An 18,856-nucleotide genomic window follows, 5' to 3' on the forward strand; every position below is an offset into this window, starting at 1 on the left:
AGTGCTACGCACGCTCTGCCCCCCCGTAGGTAGTGCTACGCACGCTCTGCCCCCCCGTAGGTAGTGCTACGCACGCTCTGCCCCCCCGTAGGTAGTGCTACGCACGCTCTGCCCCCCCGTAGGTAGTGCTACGCACGCTCTGCCCCCCCGTAGGTAGTGCTACGCACGCTCTGCCCCCCCGTAGGTAGTGCTACGCACGCTCTGCCCCCCCGTAGGTAGTGCTACGCACGCTCTGCCCCCCCGTAGGTAGTGCTACGCACGCTCTGCCCCCCCGTAGGTAGTGCTACGCACGCTCTGCCCCCCCGTAGGTAGTGCTACGCACGCTCTGCCCCCCCGTAGGTAGTGCTACGCACGCTCTGCCCCCCCGTAGGTAGTGCTACGCACGCTCTGCCCCCCCGTAGGTAGTGCTACGCACGCTCTGCCCCCCCGTAGGTAGTGCTACGCACGCTCTGCCCCCCCGTAGGTAGTGCTACGCACGCTCTGCCCCCCCGTAGGTAGTGCTACGCACGCTCTGCCCCCCCGTAGGTAGTGCTACGCACGCTCTGCCCCCCCGTAGGTAGTGCTACGCACGCTCTGCCCCCCCCCCGTAGGTAGTGCTACGCACGCTCTGCCCCCCCCCCCGTAGGTAGTGCTACGCACGCTCTGCCCCCCCCCTGTAGGTAGTGCTACGCACGCTCTGCCCCCCCCCCGTAGGTAGTGCTACGCACGCTCTGCCCGTCCCCGTAGGTAGTGCTACGCACGCTCTGCCCGTCCCCGTAGGTAGTGCTACGCACGCTCTGCCCGTCCCCGTAGGTAGTGCTACGCACGCTCTGCCTCCCCGTAGGTAGTGCTACGCACGCTCTGCCTCCCCGTAGGTAGTGCTACGCACGCTCTGCGTCCCCGTAGGTAGTGCTACGCACGCTCTGCGTCCCCGTAGGTAGTGCTACGCACGCTCTGCGTCCCCGTAGGTAGTGCTACGCACGCTCTGCGTCCCCGTAGGTAGTGCTACGCACGCTCTGCGTCCCCGTAGGTAGTGCTACGCACGCTCTGCGTCCCCGTAGGTAGTGCTACGCACGCTCTGCGTCCCCGTAGGTAGTGCTACGCACGCTCTGCGTCCCCGTAGGTAGTGCTACGCACGCTCTGCGTCCCCGTAGGTAGTGCTACGCACGCTCTGCGTCCCCGTAGGTAGTGCTACGCACGCTCTGCGTCCCCGTAGGTAGTGCTACGCACGCTCTGCGTCCCCGTAGGTAGTGCTACGCACGCTCTGCGTCCCCGTAGGTAGTGCTACGCACGCTCTGCGTCCCCGTAGGTAGTGCTACGCACGCTCTGCGTCCCCGTAGGTAGTGCTACGCACGCTCTGCGTCCCCGTAGGTAGTGCTACGCACGCTCTGCGTCCCCGTAGGTAGTGCTACGCACGCTCTGCGTCCCCGTAGGTAGTGCTACGCACGCTCTGCGTCCCCGTAGGTAGTGCTACGCACGCTCTGCGTCCCCGTAGGTAGTGCTACGCACGCTCTGCGTCCCCGTAGGTAGTGCTACGCACGCTCTGCGTCCCCGTAGGTAGTGCTACGCACGCTCTGCGTCCCCGTAGGTAGTGCTACGCACGCTCTGCGTCCCCTGTAGGTAGTGCCACGCTCTCTGTCCTCCGTAGGTAGTGCCACGTGCTCCGTTCCACCTAAAACAAGTTTTGTCTGCATCCCAGACAAAGCACCAGTGCTAGTTACTCTGTTCAATCGTATTCGAATCCTAAGGCCTCATTCACACAACAGGGTCCGAGTGTCGGCCGGGAAAATCGGCTGATTTTCCCGGCCGGTTTGCATCCGTTCCGGTCCGGGCCGAGTTGCTGTTTTTACAGGCCGATTTGGACCCGATTTGCATCCATTTTTTTGCCTGTCCGTTTTAAAATCGGATGAATTTAATTTAAATTTGTTGCCACACACAGCCCTTTGTAGATAATGCCACCCAACCCCCTGTTGGTGATGCTACACAGCCCCCTGTTGGTGATGCCACGCAGCCCCCAGTTGGTGATGCCACGCAGCCCCCAGTTGGTGATGCCACCCTGCCCCCTGCAGGCGATGCCACCCTGCCCCCTGCAGGCGATGCCACCCTGCCCCCTGCAGGCGATGCCACCCTGTCCCCTGTAGGTGATGCCACCCAACTCCCTGTAGGTGATGCCACCCAGTCCCCTGTAGGTGATGCCACCCAGTCCCCTGTAGGTGATGCCACCAAGTCCCCTGTAGGCGATGCCACACAGCCCCCTGTAGGCGATGCCACACAGCCCCCTGCAGGCGATGCCACCCTGCCCCCTGCAGGCGATGCCACCCTGCCCCCTGCAGGCGATGCCACCCTGCCCCCTGCAGGCGATGCCACCCTGCCCCCTGCAGGCGATGCCAACCAGCCCCCTGCAGGCGATGCCACCCTGCCCCCTGCAGGCGATGCCACACAGCCCCCTGTAGGTTGCACCCATCCCCCCCCCCTTCCAGGAGAAGTCACTGACTTAAATGTCCATATATGGACAGTGTAGTCACTGACTTCTCCTGGAGAGGAATTCCCTGCCACATGTCGGGGATTCTGCTGCAGAAGTGAGTGACTTTGCTGTGTCCATATATGGACAGTGTAGTCACTCACTTCTCCTGTAGCGGAATCCCTGGCCATAGAGTCGGGGATTCCGCTGCAGAAGTGAGTGACTTCGCTGTGTCCATATATGGACAGTGTAGTCACTCACTTCTCCTGTAGCGGAATTCCCGGCCATAGAGTCGGGGATTCCGCTGCAGAAGTGAATGACTTCGCTGTGTCCATATATGGACAGTGTAGTCACGCACTTCTCCTGTAGCGGCATCCCCGGCCATAGAGTCGGGGATTCCGCTGCAGAAGTGAGAGACTTCGCTGTGTCCATATATGGACAGTGTAGTCACTCACTTCTCCTGTAGCGGAATCCCCGGCCATAGAGTCGGGGATTCCGCTGCAGAAGTGAGTGACTTCGCTGTGTCCATATATGGACAGTGTAGTCACTTCTCCTGTAGCGGAATCCCCACTCCGACTCCTACAGGGAGCAAAAAAAGACCCTCCTCCTCCTCCTCACATGCACTCTGCACTGTGAGAAGGAGAATGAGAGAGTGCGCGAGCGACGGAGTGCCATCACTCGGGAGGAGAAGGAGAGAAAGTGCGCGAGCGACGGAGTGCCATCACTCGGGACACATTCCGGTGATGGCCGTGTATTACCCGGCCCCATAGACTTCTATGTGAGCCGGGCACCCGGCCGAAAATAGGGCATGTCCCATTTTTTGACCGTCAAAAAATCGGTCGTGTGAATAGCCCCATTAGGGGTCTATTATTCCTAATGCAGCCGGGTGCCGGACGATTTATGAACGGCCGGCACCAGGCCGGGAAACCCTGTCGTGTGAATCCCGCCTAAGGGTATGTTCACACGCTTACTAAAAAACATCTGAAAATACGGAGCTGTTTTCAGAGAAAACAGCCTCTGATTTTCAGGTGTTTTTGAAGCTGAAAATTAAGCTTTTAATTTGGAGCTTCTTTTCAGGCTTTTTTTGAGGCATTTTTCATAATGTTCAATGGAAAATCAGCTCCAAAAACCGCCTCAAGAAGTGAGATGCTACTTTTTCCGGAGCGTCTTTTTACGCTCCATTTTTTAAAACAGGCGTAAAAAGACGCCCGTATGAACTAAATGCTGTTTTTGACGCTGATTTCAATGGGCAGATGTAGGCGTTCAGCTACCATTTTTTCAGGCGTTTTTCGAGGTGTAAACGCCCCAAAATACGCCTGAAAACACTGCGTGTGAACATACCCTAAGGCCAAATTCAAACGAGCGTGTGCGTTTTGCGCACGCAAAAAACGCGGCGTTTTGTGTGTGCAAAACGCACTTAACGGTTCCGTGTATCACCCCCGTATGATGCGAAAATCACGCAGCCGCCATCATTATGACTCTCCGTTTGGATGTTTGTAAACAGAGAAGCATGTGGTGCTTTTCTGTTTACATTCATAGTTTTACTGCTGTTGCGCGAATCACGCGCGTCCCACAGTAGTGCTTCCGTGTGGTGCGCGTGCTCTTCACGCACCCATTGACTTCAATGGGTGCGTGATGCGCGAAATACGCACAAAGAACAGACATGTCGTGAGTTTTACGCAGCGGACTCACGCTGCGCAAAAATCACTGACAGTCTGCACTGCCCCATAGACTAATATAGGTCCGTGCGAGGCGCGTGAAAATCACGCGCGTTGCACAGACGTATATCACGTTCGTCTGAATAAGCCCTAAGGCTGCAGATTCAATTGCGTGCAGTGGGGATCGGGTTAGGAACCCACTTCTTTCCAATTACAGGAACCAGCTGTTATTTTTAACAACCTGTTCAGGAAAACCGGAGAAAAGTGTCCGGATCCCAATTGGTCTGCGACAATGTTTAGGTAGGTAGTATGTGTCAAAGCTACATCCACATGAATGCCATGGTTTTCTAGCAGAATATTGCCGAGAGCATCACACTGCCTCCGCTAGCTTGCCTTCTTCCCATAGTGCACTGTGGTGCCATCTCTTCCCCAGGTAAGCCATGCAGACGCACCTGGCCGTCTACATGATGTAAAAGAAAATGTGATTTATCAGTCATGCCACATGGTCCAGTTCTGGTATATTCACATGCCATTTACAGGGGCTTTTGGCGGTAGACCAGGGTCAGTGTGACTGGTCTGCGGCTACGCAGCCATAAACATAGCAAGCTGTGATGCACTGTATGGTCTGACGCTTTTCTATTATAGCAAACATTAACGTATTCAGCAAGTAGCTCTTCTTCAAACCAGACGGGCTTGCCATCGCTCATAACGCGCATTAATGAAACCTGGATGCCTATGACCCTGTTGCCGGTTGTCCTTCCATGGACCACTTTTAGGAAGTACTAACCACTGTATACCGGGAACACCCAATAACATTTTAGAGATGCTCTGACTCAGTCGTCTATCCATCACAATTTGGCCGGTTTCAAAGTCGCTCAGGTCCTTACACTTGCCTATTTTTCTGCTTCCAGCACATCTTCAAGAACAGACTGTTCACTTACTGCTTAATGTATCCCATCCCTTGACAGATACTCAGGTATTTAATCATTCACTTCACCTGTCGGTGGTTTTAATGTTATGGCTGAACGGTGCATATACAGTACAGGGTTCCCGCCATAATACGTAGCAGAAACAAGTTGATTCTCCACAACACCGCAATGCAATTAAATATTTAATATAGCATACTGCAAAGGTACAGTGTTGGAAGATTTAGGACTTCACCAGGGCCCTTCTCAAGCAAGGATAATCATGAATAACAATGAATCACATTTGCAAAGCGCAAGGCAACGATATCAGACTGGAATAAAGCTCACAATACTAAAGTCAATGATACGTTGTTAGTCAAAATGACAATATAAATACATGTAAAAAGTATGTCACATCAGAGAAAAATTCATTATAACCTTATATAATATAATGGCAGCCTCCGGAGCATGATATTCATACCTAAAGAAGAATAAAAACACAATTGAGATATATACACAGTCGAGTCACATTCTTATTACCACCAGCTAATATCCAGAGTAACCGCCGTGTGCAGCACGGACAGCAGCTAGACGGGCTGGGAGTGACTCATTAAGGTGCTGGTAGGTTGTCTCAGGCATCTGGAGCCAGGCTGACTGCAGTGCATCCCACATTTCCTGGGGGTGCGTGGGGAGGATCCATAGGGCAGACAAGATGATCGGGGTGGTCCCACAGATGCTTAGTTGGGTTCAAGTCAGGCGAATTAGGGGGCCAGGGAAGTACTTGCAAGTCTTGGTCGTGTCCAACCACTGTCGGACATTTCTAGCCGTGTGACATGTCGCATTGTCTTGCTGGAAGATTCCATCTGCCCCAGGACGACAAACAGCAGGTATAACTTCATCGGCAAAGATGGATTCATACCCAAATCGGTTCATAGTGCCTTCCACATGGGTGAGTGGAGAATGGAGTGGAGCCCAGAATATGCCATGAAAAAATTCCCAGACCATAACGCTGCTCCACCAGCTTGTGTTCTTCCAGCAATGGTTCTCTGATGTTCTCGCCTGACACGCCAACGTCCATCCATTCGATGAAGCAGAAAATGTGACTTATCGGAGAAGGCAACCCTTTGTCAATCATCAGTGGTCCAAATCCAATACTGCCGTGCAAATTGAAACCTTTTCCCCCCGATGCACCTTTGTTAGCATAGGAGCAGTGATCATCCATCTGCTTCGGAGCCCCATACGCAGTAGGATCCGCTGAACTGTTGTTTTAGACACACGTCTGGTAGCCCCCTGGTTTATTTTCACAGTGAGCTGCTCCACTGTAGCGTGTCGTTCAACCTTCGTAGCCGACGTTCACCTCTCACATCAATGTCACGTGGTGCTCCGCAGTTTCCACGTCGGTTATTCCCAATGGTGTTATTTGTCCACTCACGATTCACTTTCACCACAGCAGCAGATGAACAGTCCTTTTTGCAACTCTGATAAATTGCCCCTTTTACCCATGGCAACAACGATTTATGTGTGTTCAGACAGCCTATCGCACACATTATATACCCACCAAGCCAGCCCACCACACATCACTTCCTTCATGGGCTACGCGTTGACGAAGCTCACGTCGAAAGTATGAGGTGGTCATAATAATGTGTCTCAACTGTGTATGTGTGTATATATTGTTGCTCTTAAAAACCAATTATCAGTTCACCTTTCATTTTCCAAACTGTTGTAAACATTTAAGCTGAAGTCTGATTGGATGATATGGGCAACAAGGACAGATCTCTTCTTTTGATACATTAGGCCTAGTAGATATATTAGCACATGTCTAAGGCTATGTGCACACAGCGTATCCGCCCTGTGCGCCGAGGGGAATTCCAGCCGAAAAACCGCACCAAATTGTGGTGCAGTTTTTCGGCCAGAATGGCCGCTGCGGAAAACTGCACATAAAAAACAAAGTTTCATACTTACGTAGCCATGCTGACGCATCCCGTCACCATCCTGCAGCCCAGCCTCCTGGGATGACGTATCATCCCATGTGACTGCTGCACCCTGTGATTGCAGGAGGCCGGTCTGGACGAAGAAATACAGAATTCTGGGTAAGCATACAATTTATTTTTTCTCTCAGTTGCATTTTTTTGTAGCGGAACCGCTGCTTTTCCACCGCAAAAAAAATGCAACATCAGTTATTTGTTGCGGATTTAATCTCTCCATTGAATTCAATGGGGAAAACTCGCAACAAATAAGCAGTGATTACAACAATTGACATGCTGTGGATTTTAAACCACACTGCATGTCAATTTCTGAGCAATTTTTCCGCTCAGCATTTACGCGGTGTGTAGATGAGATTTGTTCAAATGTCATCCACTCTGGTGCTATGGTATTATGTTGCGAAATTCCCGCAACCAAATCTGTTGCGAAAAATCTTCAGTATTTACGCTGCTTGTAATCTTACCCTAAGGACTATTGCCCACAGGAGTGCCACTTGCATAGACCCTATTTGGCTGTACACGGAGTCTCTATGGGTCTATATTTCAGTCTTGTAGGCATTTATTAATGGTGGATTTTGCACCAATCTTATTGGAGAAAGCCGTTGGTAAGAATTTCGCCTAAGTTATTAATGTCTAATCACCGCCCATACACTTTTTCATGGTGGTCATTCAGGGTATTTATTGCACGGTGCCGCATTTTCATGGCACAGTGTCCCGTGTGGGCTAGAGTGGATATCGGGCTTTTTAAAGACAGTTGGGCCGCTGCTTTAACCCCTTAGATGCCACGGTCAGTAGAAACTGCAGCACTTAAGTGGTTTGAAAAATCCCAAGTAAAAAAAAAATGAAAAACCCACCTTTACACCTTACAAAATGCTTTATTATGAAAAAAATTAAAAAGGCTACACGATTAAGTTATTTAACCTGCACAGTGAACGCTGTAAACAGTCAAATAAAATAAAAAACAATGCCAGAATTTATGTTTTCCGTTCATCCTACTTTCCAAAAAAACCAAAATGATACCAATAAAAAATAACAAGTCAGCCTACACAAAATAAGCCCTTAAGTAAAGGGATTTTCCCATCAGAGACATTTATGACATTTCCACAGGATATGTCATAAATGTCAGATAGATGCAGGTTTCACCTCTGGGATGCACCTATCTAGAACGGGGCCTCCTAAACCCTGTTTTAAATTTCTCATCTCCCGCTGCCCCTGGCCACTTCCTGATTTAACCCCTTCCGACATCCGCCGTATATATACGGCGCACGCCGGGTGGGGGACTATGGAGCAGGCTCACGGGCTGAGCCCGCTCCATAGAGCAAGTGTGTCGGCTGTGTGTTACAGCTGACACTTACGGGTAACGAGCGGGATCCCGCTTGTTTAAACCGTTAAATGCCGCGGTCAATAGCGATCGCGGCATTTAAATGACTAAAAACAGGGGGGAGACCCCCTGTAATGTCCCAACGGCCCCCCTGCGGTGAGATCGGGGGTGCTGTTGGTTGGCATGGCAGCTTGGGGGCCTGATGAAGTCCTCCAGGTCCGCCATCTTTGTACTCCTATGAAGCCCTGCCTCCGGCAGGGCTTCATAGGAGACTTTCAGAATCACGATATACTTCAATACATTAGTATTGCAGTATACCGTGCAAGCGATCTAATGATCGCTGGTTAAAGTCACCTAGGGGGACAAGTAAAAAAAGTAAAAAACAGTAAAATAACGGTTTTTTAACAAATAAAAATAAATTTAAAAAAAGGTAAAAAAAAACCCTTTTCCCATTTTCCCTCAAGCACAATGTAGAAAAAATAAAAAGCAAACATAACTGGTATCGACACATCCGCAAAAGTCTGAACTATTATAATATATAGTTATTTAGTCCACATGGTGAACGGTGTAAAAAATAAACAAAATTAAAAACATCAGAATTGCTGTTTTTTGGTCCCTTCATCTCCCACAAAAAATGAAATAAAAAGTGATAAAAAAAAGTCTCACGTACCCCAAAACGGTACCAATATAAACTACAGCCTCCCCTGCAAAAAATAAGCCCTCACACGGCTAAATCGACAGAAAAATAAAAAAGTTATGGCTCAGAATGTGGCGACAAAACTCAAATTGTATTTATAACAATCAGTTTTTCCCTTGTAAAAGTAGTAAAACATAAAGAAAACAATATAAATTTGGTATGGCTGTAATCGTATTGATCCGCAGAATAAAGTTAACATGCAGTTTTTACTGTACAGTGAACGCCGTAAAAAAAAACACCAAAAGGTTGAGGAATCGCTGCTTTTTTCCTATTCCACACCACATATATATTTTTTTCTCGTTTCCCACTACATTATATGGTACAAAAAATGGTGCTGTGAAAATCTACAACTCACCCCGCAAAAAACAAGCCCTCATACGGCAATATTGATGGAAAAAGAAAAAAGTTATGGCTTTTGGAAGGTGGAGTGGAAAAAACAAAAGTGAAAATCCGAAAAATGGCTGCGGAGGGAAGGGGTTAATGGTCAAGAGTTACGAAAACAGCGTACCTCGCTGAGCTACACTGTTTCCATAACTCCCATAGAAGTGACTGGCAATGACGGAAACAGAGGGTCAGAGTCCCTACGGGTCCTTATTGCAGACAGGTAGGCACTCTGTGTGGAACCTGTATTCTCATGTAGAAGCAAATTTATCTTCATTTGAAATGCTACTTTTTAACCTGAGCAACCTCTGCCAAAATCAGGCGTAAAGTGAATAATAAATGTGGGACAATGTTTATAAGTGAGAATACTGTAATGCGGCATGGGATGACACAATTTATTTTCTCATGTATTTATACCTGTAAAATCAGGCACATAGAGGTACAGCACAGACCCATAGCAGGCTATGTATTATGGATCCATAAAACGCCGATTTGTAATACTGCTGTGAGCAGGAGACACAATGATATATAAGGTATACAACTCCTGTCACTTATTTGTTTTATATAAAATATTACATTCACACCAACTTTCCAGTAACCAGTGATATGTTTGTTTTATTGTTTCACTGTTCGGTATTTTTTTTTAATCAAGGTATGACGTAATGAGACGTTGTACAACGCATGCGCATATCAACAAATTATGAATAGCTTGAAACGTAGGCGCCCTAAGCACGCTAAACAACGCGCATGCGGTGAATGGCTTCCGACGTGCAAGTCACGTGAGATGTGACGTCACCACAGGAGGGAGGGGGCGGGTTCCCATCATGGCGTCAATGCAGGTGAGTGCTGCGCGAATTTAACACCCGACTGACCCGGATCCGCACCCTTCCTGTGCCACAAATTGCGGGCGTAATGTTCTGGGTGAGGGTACTGAAGTCACCGGTCTGTATTGTTGCCATTAGTTTACTGTCAGTTTTGTTTCTCTTCCGTGTTGACAGTGTAAATACGTGTTGTGACTTGCCCCCGAATGATTTACCTGCACCTGTCTGGTTATTTCATAGAAAGTAAACTTTGGTATAACTTCCATAAGACGTGGCTCAAACGTACAGTTATTCCCTGATCTACATCTCCCATACACCTGTCCTGTTATACACCCTGGTGTACCTCCCCTACACCTGTCCTGTTATACACCCTGGTGTACCTCACCTACACCTGTCCTGTTATACACCCTGGTGTGCATCCCCTACACCTGTCCTGTTATACACCCTGATGTGCATCCCCTACACCTGTCCTGTTATACACCCTGGTGTACCTCCCCTACACCTGTCCTGTTATACACCCTGGTGTACCTCCTCTACACCTGTCCTGTTATACACCCTGATGTGCATCCCCTACACCTGTCCTGTTATACACCCCCATACTCCTGTCCTGTTATACACCCTGGTGTACCTCCCCTACACCTGTGCTGTTATACACCCCCATACTCCTGTCCTGTTATACACCCTGGTGTACCTCCCCTACACCTGTGCTGTTATACACCCCCATACACCTGTCCTGTTATACACCCTGATGTTCCTCCCCCTACACCTGTCCTGTTCCCTGATGTCCCCCTCCCCTACACCTGTCCTGTTATACTTCTTGTTGTACAGCAGACACATAAACTTGTTGCGTACAAACTTTGAGACCGGTAGAAAAAAAAAAATTGTGTGACCAAGAATTCTAAAACTTGCATGTGTGACTTTGACAATACTGAAACGTACATGTAAAAGTCCCTATGTTCCCCTGTCTTACAGTGAAGTCCTAAACCTGATAATTTTGTTGCTTGAAATAGATTTATTTGTACACAAAATTGGCGTTTGTTTGATAACCATAATTTGGGGAGTTCTATGTAGTTCTGCTAATTCTAGTAAAGCAAAGATCTGGTTTGGGGGGCACATATATTTATAAAAAAAAAAGAGTATATTCAGAAGTTGTCAGCGGGAATTACTAATCTGAGTAGGATTTCTAGACTTTTCTCGGCCAATCTTACATCAGGATTAGAGAGTCACTAGTGCATGTCGGGCCGTACAGTTTCTAAGGCCCCAAGAAGTCTTGTGCGCGAGTCCCAGTAATAAGAATAGGACCTGTACGCTGGACTCCTTGGGTGTCCTATAGCTGCCTCGTCTGCTGTACTGCCCAACGTGCTACTTGTTCTCCTGATGTAAGATTGGGCAGGAGAGCAAAGTTAGGCGCCATGCACACGGGACAAAAATGCTGCGGATTTTCTGAAAATCTGCAGCGGGTGACGGTACCAGCCATGTGGATGAGACTGAGGGTATGTTCACACGTAGTCAACAAAAACGTCTGAAAATCCAGAGCTGTTTTCAAGGGAAAACAGACCCTGCTTTTCAGACGTTTTTTGACCAACTCGCATTTTTCGCTGCGTTTTTCACGCCGTTTTCGCGGCGTTTTTTACGTCCGTTTTTGGAGCTGTTTTCATTGGAGTCTATGAGAAAACAGCTCCAAAAACGTCCAAAGAAGTGTCCTGCACTTCTTTTGACGAGGCTGTATTTTTACGCGTCGTCGTTTGACAGCTGTCAAATGACGACGCGTAAATAACAGGTCGTCTGCACAGTACGTCGGCAAACCCATTCAAATGAATGGGCAGATGTTTGCCGACATATTGTAGCCGTATTTTCAGATGTAAAACGAGGCATAATACGCCTCGTATACGTCTGAAATTTGGCCGTGTGAACATACCCTTATTCACATCTCATCCACATGCTGCTGACACTTTTCTGCATGGAAATCGGGACATGCTGCAGATTTTAAATTGTGCTGCATGCTCATTCTGTTATGGACGTGCACTGCGGATTTCGCCCTTAATGTAAATACATGCGGAAAGTACGCAACAAATTCTGCTACATGTGTGGGTGCCCTTTTTTGTTGTTTGTTTTTCCGCTATTCCATGAATAAACGCCCTTCTAGCGAGATCTTCAGCGCTGTTCATTTTGGTCTTGCTGATTTGAGTCTCAGAACTGCAATGTAGACAAACATTTTACTTTATATGTCATTCAGTGGGTGGAAAGCGGAGTGGCAACTGTTGTGAGTGTTGTTGCTGCCATTGGACATTCTGCAGTTCTCTTGATGCTGGGAATATTAAGATTTAACTTAAAATGACACCAGCTGTGGGAATGCCCCATGGGTTTAGCCAAAAGGCTATTCATAGTAGCGCCGCAATCCGGCATCTGATGTAATGTGGCACTTTTTTTCGTTTTTTTTCAAATAGATTCTGATCTTTGTATACCTTCGTGTGGTATAGTCGGGCCCCTATAGAAGTCTATGGGTATCAAATTATGGCCCCGTACAACTCAGAGTTTGCACAAAGCTGTATTACAGCCATGTGTATGAGGTTTAGGCTGGGTTCACATGACCTATTTTCAGGCGTAAACGAGGCGTATTATGCCTCGTTTTACGCCTGAAAATAGGGCTACAATACGTCGGCAAACATCTGCCCATTCGTTTGAATGTGTTTGCCGACGTACTGTGCAGACGACCTGTAATTTACGCGTCGTCGTTTGACAGCTGTCAAACAACGACGCGTAAATTGACTGCCTCGGCAAAGAAGTGCAGGGCACTTCTTTGCAACGTAATTTGAGCTGTTCTTCATTGAAGTCAATGAAGAGCAGCTCAAGATTTACGAGCGTCTCAGACGCCTCGCATAATACGAGGAGGAGCTTTTTACGGCTGAAACGAGGCAGCTGTTTTCTCCTGGCGGCAGCTGTTTTCTCCTGAAAACAGTCTGGCATTTCAGCCGTAAAAGCCTCTCACCGTGTGCACATACCCTTATATGTATGTGGTCTGTATTACAGCCATGTATGAGGTTTATATGTATGTGGTCTGTATTACAGCCATGTGTATGAGGTTTATATGTATGTGGTCTGTATTACAGCCATGTATGAGGTTTATATGTATGTAGTCTGTATTACGGCCATGTGTATGAGGTTTATATGTATGTAGTCTGTATTACGGCCATGTGTATGAGGTTTATATGTATGTGGTCTGTATTACGGCCATGTGTATGAGGTTTATATGTATGTGGTCTGTATTACGGCCATGTGTATGAGGTTTATATGTATGTAGTCTGTATTACGGCCATGTGTATGAGGTTTATATGTATGTGGTCTGTATTACGGCCATGTGTATGAGGTTTATATGTATGTGGTCTGTATTACGGCCATGTGTATGAGGTTTATATGTATGTAGTCTGTATTACGGCCATGTGTATGAGGTTTATATCTATGTAGCCTGTATTACAGCCATGTGTATGAGGTTTATATGTATGTAGCCTGTATTACAGCCATGTGTATGAGGTTTATATGTATGTAGTCTGTATTACGGCCATGTGTATGAGGTTTATATGTATGTGGTCTGTATTACGGCCATGTGTATGAGGTTTATATGTATGTGGTCTGTATTACAGCCATGTATGAGGTTTATATGTATGTGGTCTGTATTACAGCCATGTGTATGAGGTTTATATGTATGTGGTCTGTATTACAGCCATGTATGAGGTTTATATGTATGTAGTCTGTATTACGGCCATGTGTATGAGGTTTATATGTATGTAGTCTGTATTACGGCCATGTGTATGAGGTTTATATGTATGTGGTCTGTATTACGGCCATGTGTATGAGGTTTATATGTATGTGGTCTGTATTACGGCCATGTGTATGAGGTTTATATGTATGTAGTCTGTATTACGGCCATGTGTATGAGGTTTATATGTATGTGGTCTGTATTACGGCCATGTGTATGAGGTTTATATGTATGTGGTCTGTATTACGGCCATGTGTATGAGGTTTATATGTATGTAGTCTGTATTACGGCCATGTGTATGAGGTTTATATCTATGTAGCCTGTATTACAGCCATGTGTATGAGGTTTATATGTATGTAGCCTGTATTACAGCCATGTGTATGAGGTTTATATGTATGTAGTCTGTATTACGGCCATGTGTATGAGGTTTATATGTATGTGGTCTGTATTACGGCCATGTGTATGAGGTTTATATGTATGTGGTCTGTATTACGGCCATGTGTATGAGGTTTATATGTATGTGGTCTGTATTACGGCCATGTGTATGAGGTTTATATGTATGTAGTCTGTATTACGGCCATGTGTATGAGGTTTATATGTATGTGGTCTGTATTACGGCCATGTGTATGAGGTTTATATGTATGTGGTCTGTATTACGGCCATGTGTATGAGGTTTATATGTATGTAGTCTGTATTACGGCCATGTGTATGAGGTTTATATGTATGTAGTCTGTATTACGGCCATGTGTATGAGGTTTATATCTATGTAGCCTGTATTACAGCCATGTATACGGAGTTAGGGTATGTTCACACGCCCTATTTATGGACGTAATTCAGGCGTTTTATGTCTGAAAAAACGGCTCCAAACCGTCTGCAAACATCTGCCCATTGAATTCAATGGGTCTTACGATGTTCTGTGCAGACGAGCTGTCATTTTCCGCGCCGCTGTCAAAAGACGGCAAATAAAAAGACGCCCGCTTCAAAGAAGTGCAGGACACTTCTTGGGACGTAATTACAGCTGTTCTTTATTGACTCCAATGAAAGCCAGCTCCAATTACATCCGTAAAAGACGCCGCTAAAAACGCGTGCACTTGTCAAAACGTCTGAAATTCGGGAGCTGTTTTCGCCTGAAAACAGCTCCGTAATTTCAGACGTATTTGGCGTTGCCGTGTGAACATGCCCTTATTGTCATTGCTGTATTTGGAGTTGGAAAGATTTTTTTTTTTTCTCCCTATAATGAGGAAAATTGGCCTCTGCCTCATATGGGTTGTTTTACCTTCTTCTTCTGGATCAACAATGCAGGAGAATAGGTTGGACTAACATCGCCTTCCTGTCCGTATGCTACATGTAGACGTGTTATGTGTTATTTGCCTGGACTTTCTCTGACAACCAGGACCAGCCGTTGGGGACGTATTTTGTACCTTGCACTTTAGGCAGTAACTTCTTATGTTCAGGCGTGTTTTGTAGCCTAAAATGCTCGTAAACCGCTCCAAAATGCACTTGAAATGAAATAGATTTTAATGGGAATTACACTGTGTAGTTCTTGTGAACCGTATTTTTACACTTCTGAATTTAAAAACGCCTCGTAAAAATGCGCTTCTTAAAAAAAGTGATGTTACTTCATGAAGCATTTTACAAGCTGACTTTCCATTGACATACGGAAAAAGCTTTGAAAATAGGCCTCAAAAAAAGCTTCGAAAACGCTTTAAAAAATCAAAACCGCTTTGAGAATCCTCTGAATCCAGGTGTTTTTGGAGCTGAGTTTTCAGAGCGTTTTGGAAACGTAATGTAAGGTGTACATTCCAGCCTTTTTTTGTAGTCCATGGAAAATCTGCTTATAAAACACTTTTTAAAAAAAATAATTCAGCAGTGTAAATATACACCTCATATGAACTACACCGTGTATTTCCCATTGAAATCAATGGGAAACTATTTGCAGGCGTATTTCAAGTGTATATCAGAGCGTTTACGGCTGAAAATGAAGCTGTGTGAATGTGCCCTTAGAGGGCACCTTGTGCTCTGTTAAATGGGCTAATTATTATGAGACTATTGAACATTTTTGGTTTACACTGAAGTGAGAAAGTACTAACATACATATTTAGTATAACAATCTCCTCCTTCCACTGACCTTGAGAAATGTTCCCAGACTGACAGATAGTAGGTTATGCTGGTAGCCATTCCATAATGATGAAAGCGTACCCTGGTGGGTTGTCCGATTTCTTCAGGCTGGGTTTACATGTTGCGGAAAAAAACAACGCACTTCGACCAGGACGTGTGTACTCGGTTGAACACACTAGCTTTGAAAACTGCCGTTCTTTTCTCTTTTTTTTATTTTTTATGCAACCATACAGCTAGTTCAGCGTGGCCTAGCATTTATATGTCTTTTACAATGAGGGCATCTATCACTGCTTAATACCACTACTCTATATTTCATTGAATGCCCCCCTGAACTCCATATGGTGAGGGTGTAAACTGTGAACTCTGTTAAACACTGTGGGATGTATTCAACAATGCCGGTTTCTATTGGAATTGTATTGCAAAGAAAACATTTGTCATGCCCCCTGGCATATTTTCCTGGCACTTTTCACTTCTTTCACATTTGGGCATATAACTCATTTTCTGCGCTGAGTATCTCCATTAGCGTGCGTTGTGTTGAGGAATACGGCGCACGCTACATTGAAATTCTATATTGGCATACCAGATGGCAGTAAGCCAGTATTAGTAAATATGCCCCCAAACATGTGTTCCCCACTCGGTTGATATCCCGAGAAGAATTTTACGTGAGCAGCTTTATGGAACCTCCCGTACAGTCCGTCAGCTCGTCAGATGATGCGTTCATTTTTGGGTGTTAGTATTTTGTGGGCAGCATTGTGCTGCTGAGTACATGAAGTGAAGGGGTTAAGCGTGATGAGAAATCCCAAGATGGCCAATTCATTCCTGCAGCTGAGGATCGCAGCGGCTCCATTTCACAGGGCCTGATGAAACATTTGCATTTTGTGTCCTCACTTGATTTTGTGCACATGATCTGCTGCTGTATTAGGAGAATGTAGAAGGGCTTGTCCACACGTAACGGACTTGCAGAAATTCTGCTTCTGAAAAGCCGCACCATATCCTGCGTTTTTTACTGCAGAAAATGGTGCGGAACCGCAATTTAGTTCACGTTTCGCTGTAGGAATTGACCTGCGGTACGAAAAATACGCACCGCAGGTGAATTTCTGCTCGGAAACTTTACACAGTCTGGAAGTTCCCACATACATGAGATCATTGACCGATCCCGCTGAGATAAGTAGGTTTAGCTGACTTTTATTTCAGGTGTATGACCGGCTTTAGGCATCTCAATACAAAAATATAGGAGGTAACTTTTATAATAATGGCGCTGTAGTAAAATGTGCCTAATATAATAGATTCGGGGGCCTCTCTGGCCATCCGTGCGCCAGAAAGTCAAATCTACGCCAGCTATAAACTGTAATAGGTGCGCGCTATAATTGACATAAATTCCTGGTGTAAATTATAGTTAATTTGTCAAAGTATGTGTGGCCCCGCCCTCCTGCTAAGCCCCACCCACCTTAAAAATGTGCCATGAGTGGCGTAGAAAAAGCCGCCACATTTTTTTTTAACACAATACGACACTTCTACACCAGAAAACTGGCGTACGTTGTTTAATCAATTCCTCCCCATTGTGTTGTGTTTGCTCTAACAACAGATGACTTGTGGTGTGTTGTGCGGTTTTACCTTTTTGTTTATTATTGTCGGTCTGCTTCCTGGAGGCTATATGATAAAAAACACTTTATGCATCGTGGATGAGGAAGATATTTTACCAATGATTATTTACAACCCTATCATACCTTGCACAATCCTACTGTCAGGGTGTAGTATTTACACAGTGTAGGACGCAAAGTGTGCTGCGTTACGGGATCTGCGCTAAGCTGCTGTACAGTGTATGGACCGTCCAGAGCGCGCGCCGTAATCGCACTTGTAAGAAAAGACTTCTTGTCCTAAACGCGAGTTTGCAGAACTTCTGCTCCTCCTGGGTTCTGCACAGTCCACACCCTCCGTCCACAGTTCAAAACTGCAGTAATAATCGTGAGCCCAAGCAAAACAAACATGGCAAACACATTTCTAGAATTTAAGAACCTATAATCTTCCTTTTACAGGGATGCCTGACCTCTTATTGATCACTGTCGCGCCCAAACAGCGTACACAGACAATCGCGTTTCTTAAAAGGAGAACTGGCAACGAAAAAATAACACAAACGATACACTTATTATTTCGCAATTTTTGCCACACAATGCGGGAAATGATACTCGTGGTTCTAGATTTTTATTTCTGTTCCTGTGATGGTTAAATTAAAGAGGTCTGAACACAATAAAGGGATTTTGTCACCAATAATATTTATAGCATAGGATCACGAGTGCGGGGATCTCATGTCCCCATTTTTCTGAGATCGGTACCAGGATGAGAGGACCTCAAATTTTTCCACATGTGAATGGGCCCCCTATGTTAAATTCTGTAGGATCGTAATGTCCAGCGGTTGTTGTCTGTCAGCTAATACTGGGAGTTGTAGTTCTCCAACAGTTACTCATAGGTTGGAGGCCATCGCAGTAAGTGATATGAAGCAGTAAGGCTTTGTTCACACAGGGCGGATATGACCCTGGAACCTGCCGGGAATTACGTCTGGAAAACTGCACCGAATTGTGGAGAAACAACCTTTTCATTAATTTTAAGCAAAAAAAGTTGTTTTTTTTCTGATCTGAAATTTTCATGGCGGATTTGCAGCTTTTATGTTGCAAAAATGTGCTGTGTGTTTCAGTTTTACCCCCCAATTGAATTCACTGGGGAAAACCCACAATAAAAGAGCAGCAATTTGTCATTTTATGCTGTGGATTATAAAAAA

General features: G+C 46.1%; 1 protein-coding gene across 2 annotated transcripts in view; it reads left to right on the top strand.

Moving 5' to 3' along the window:
• Positions 1-10,143: 10,143 nt before the first annotated feature.
• UBE2W (ubiquitin conjugating enzyme E2 W) overlaps positions 10,144-18,856 on the top strand; it is a 51,137-nt gene continuing 42,424 nt past the window's right edge. The window contains exon 1 of one of the 2 annotated variants that reach the window (XM_075826114.1): positions 10,144-10,223. In XM_075826114.1, the coding sequence (XP_075682229.1) occupies positions 10,209-10,223 (15 nt within the window). In that variant the 5' untranslated portion in view covers positions 10,144-10,208. Of the gene's footprint in view, positions 10,224-10,266; positions 10,306-18,856 lie in introns of those variants that run through there. The other variant, XM_075826115.1, reaches the window with a different exon arrangement.

This window comes from Rhinoderma darwinii, chromosome 5 (assembly GCF_050947455.1).
Source record: "Rhinoderma darwinii isolate aRhiDar2 chromosome 5, aRhiDar2.hap1, whole genome shotgun sequence".
NCBI lineage: Eukaryota > Metazoa > Chordata > Amphibia > Anura > Rhinodermatidae > Rhinoderma > Rhinoderma darwinii.